The sequence below is a fragment of the Vigna radiata genome, chromosome 5 (genome assembly GCF_000741045.1).
Source record: "Vigna radiata var. radiata cultivar VC1973A chromosome 5, Vradiata_ver6, whole genome shotgun sequence".
NCBI classification, from domain to species: Eukaryota; Viridiplantae; Streptophyta; class Magnoliopsida; order Fabales; family Fabaceae; genus Vigna; species Vigna radiata.
Genome location: NC_028355.1, coordinates 22,006,998 through 22,008,240, shown reverse-complemented (window position 1 = coordinate 22,008,240; position 1,243 = coordinate 22,006,998). Strand labels below are relative to the sequence as shown.

The following is a 1,243-nucleotide window of genomic DNA, read 5'->3' as shown; positions in this document are numbered from 1 at the left end:
AAATCCAAGCAATGCTTTTGGTTTATCTGTTGAGCTTTTGATAAGTTGCTATTGATCAAACACTGTTCTGCAATTTCCATTGGTTGTTTCACTTATAAAAATGTGTATAGAAAGCATTACAAAAGTAGTTTTTTTATTAATTAATGTTATTGTAATATTATAGAAATATTTGTAATTTCTTTATCAAAATGAAAAGTAAAATTAAACCATGAAGTAATTATAAAATTTTAATTTTTATTGATTATTATAATTATTCAAGAAAATTATTTTTAATCGGGTTAAATATGTTTTGGATCCTTTAACTGGAAAATTAAAATTAGTCTTTTTTCGAAATTTTGGACTAATGTAGTTCATTTTTTTTATAATGCTTTAACCCAATTTTGTTAAGTTTGTTTGAAGTTTTAAATGTTTTTCTCAATTAACATTGAAAAAAAAATGTATCAAACAATGAAAACAACTCAAATACTATCATAAGATATGTTTAAAATGTTATTTAACTTATCAAAATTTTAAGAAGAAATTAATTCCAATTTTCACTTAATTAAGAATCAAAAACATATTTAATGATTTTTAATTATAATAAATAGTTTTTAAAATAATAGAAAACTCAGATTTTAATTAATAAATAAAAAATACAAAGATAAAAGAAATAAAAGAATCTGAATATTAAAAACATTCAGATAAATTAAGTCATGCGAACTCGGTATAATAACTGATGGGATATAGATAATGTCTATTTTCCAGTATTTTTAATTATTACCCAGTACTTTTAAATTCGCATGTTTAGGAAAAATGTTTTAACTTTGAAATGTGATGAACATTCTCGTTCCTCACCACTTTTGTGGGTAGACATTCTATACTTTCAAATTACACAAATTAAAATCATATTTCAAGGTATGATTCAATAATTATTAGTGAAAATTATTTATAATCACGAATGACAAAATGTATAATGATAAAATTAATGATAATTTTGAAAAAAAAAAATAGTATTATCACATTTTTGTACGATGATTAAATTTACAAGACATTTCTATTTATATGTGACTTTTTTTTCATCGATTCAACTTTTACCCTTTTAGTTTAAATTTAAATTTGAGTCCTGAATCAAAGTAAATTTGTACTAATTAATCATTGAAGTAGTTCACTTTATAATCCAGTCGCTGTAAACACAGGCAAATCGACAACAGGTCTTTGACGTTCATCCTCTAGCCTATGTTTCAGAACTAAATTTAGCACTAAA

The 1,243-nt window shown here is 22.4% G+C and overlaps 1 protein-coding gene across 1 annotated transcript in view; it reads left to right on the top strand.

Annotated features, from left to right (window-relative positions):
* LOC106760468 (serpin-ZX) overlaps positions 1–1,198 on the top strand; it is a 2,783-nt gene extending 1,585 nt beyond the window's left edge. The window contains exon 2 of the mRNA XM_014643897.2: positions 1,161–1,198. Within this exon, the coding sequence (XP_014499383.1) occupies positions 1,161–1,198 (38 nt within the window). The remainder of the gene's footprint in view (positions 1–1,160) is intronic.
* Positions 1,199–1,243: the final 45 nt, after the last annotated feature.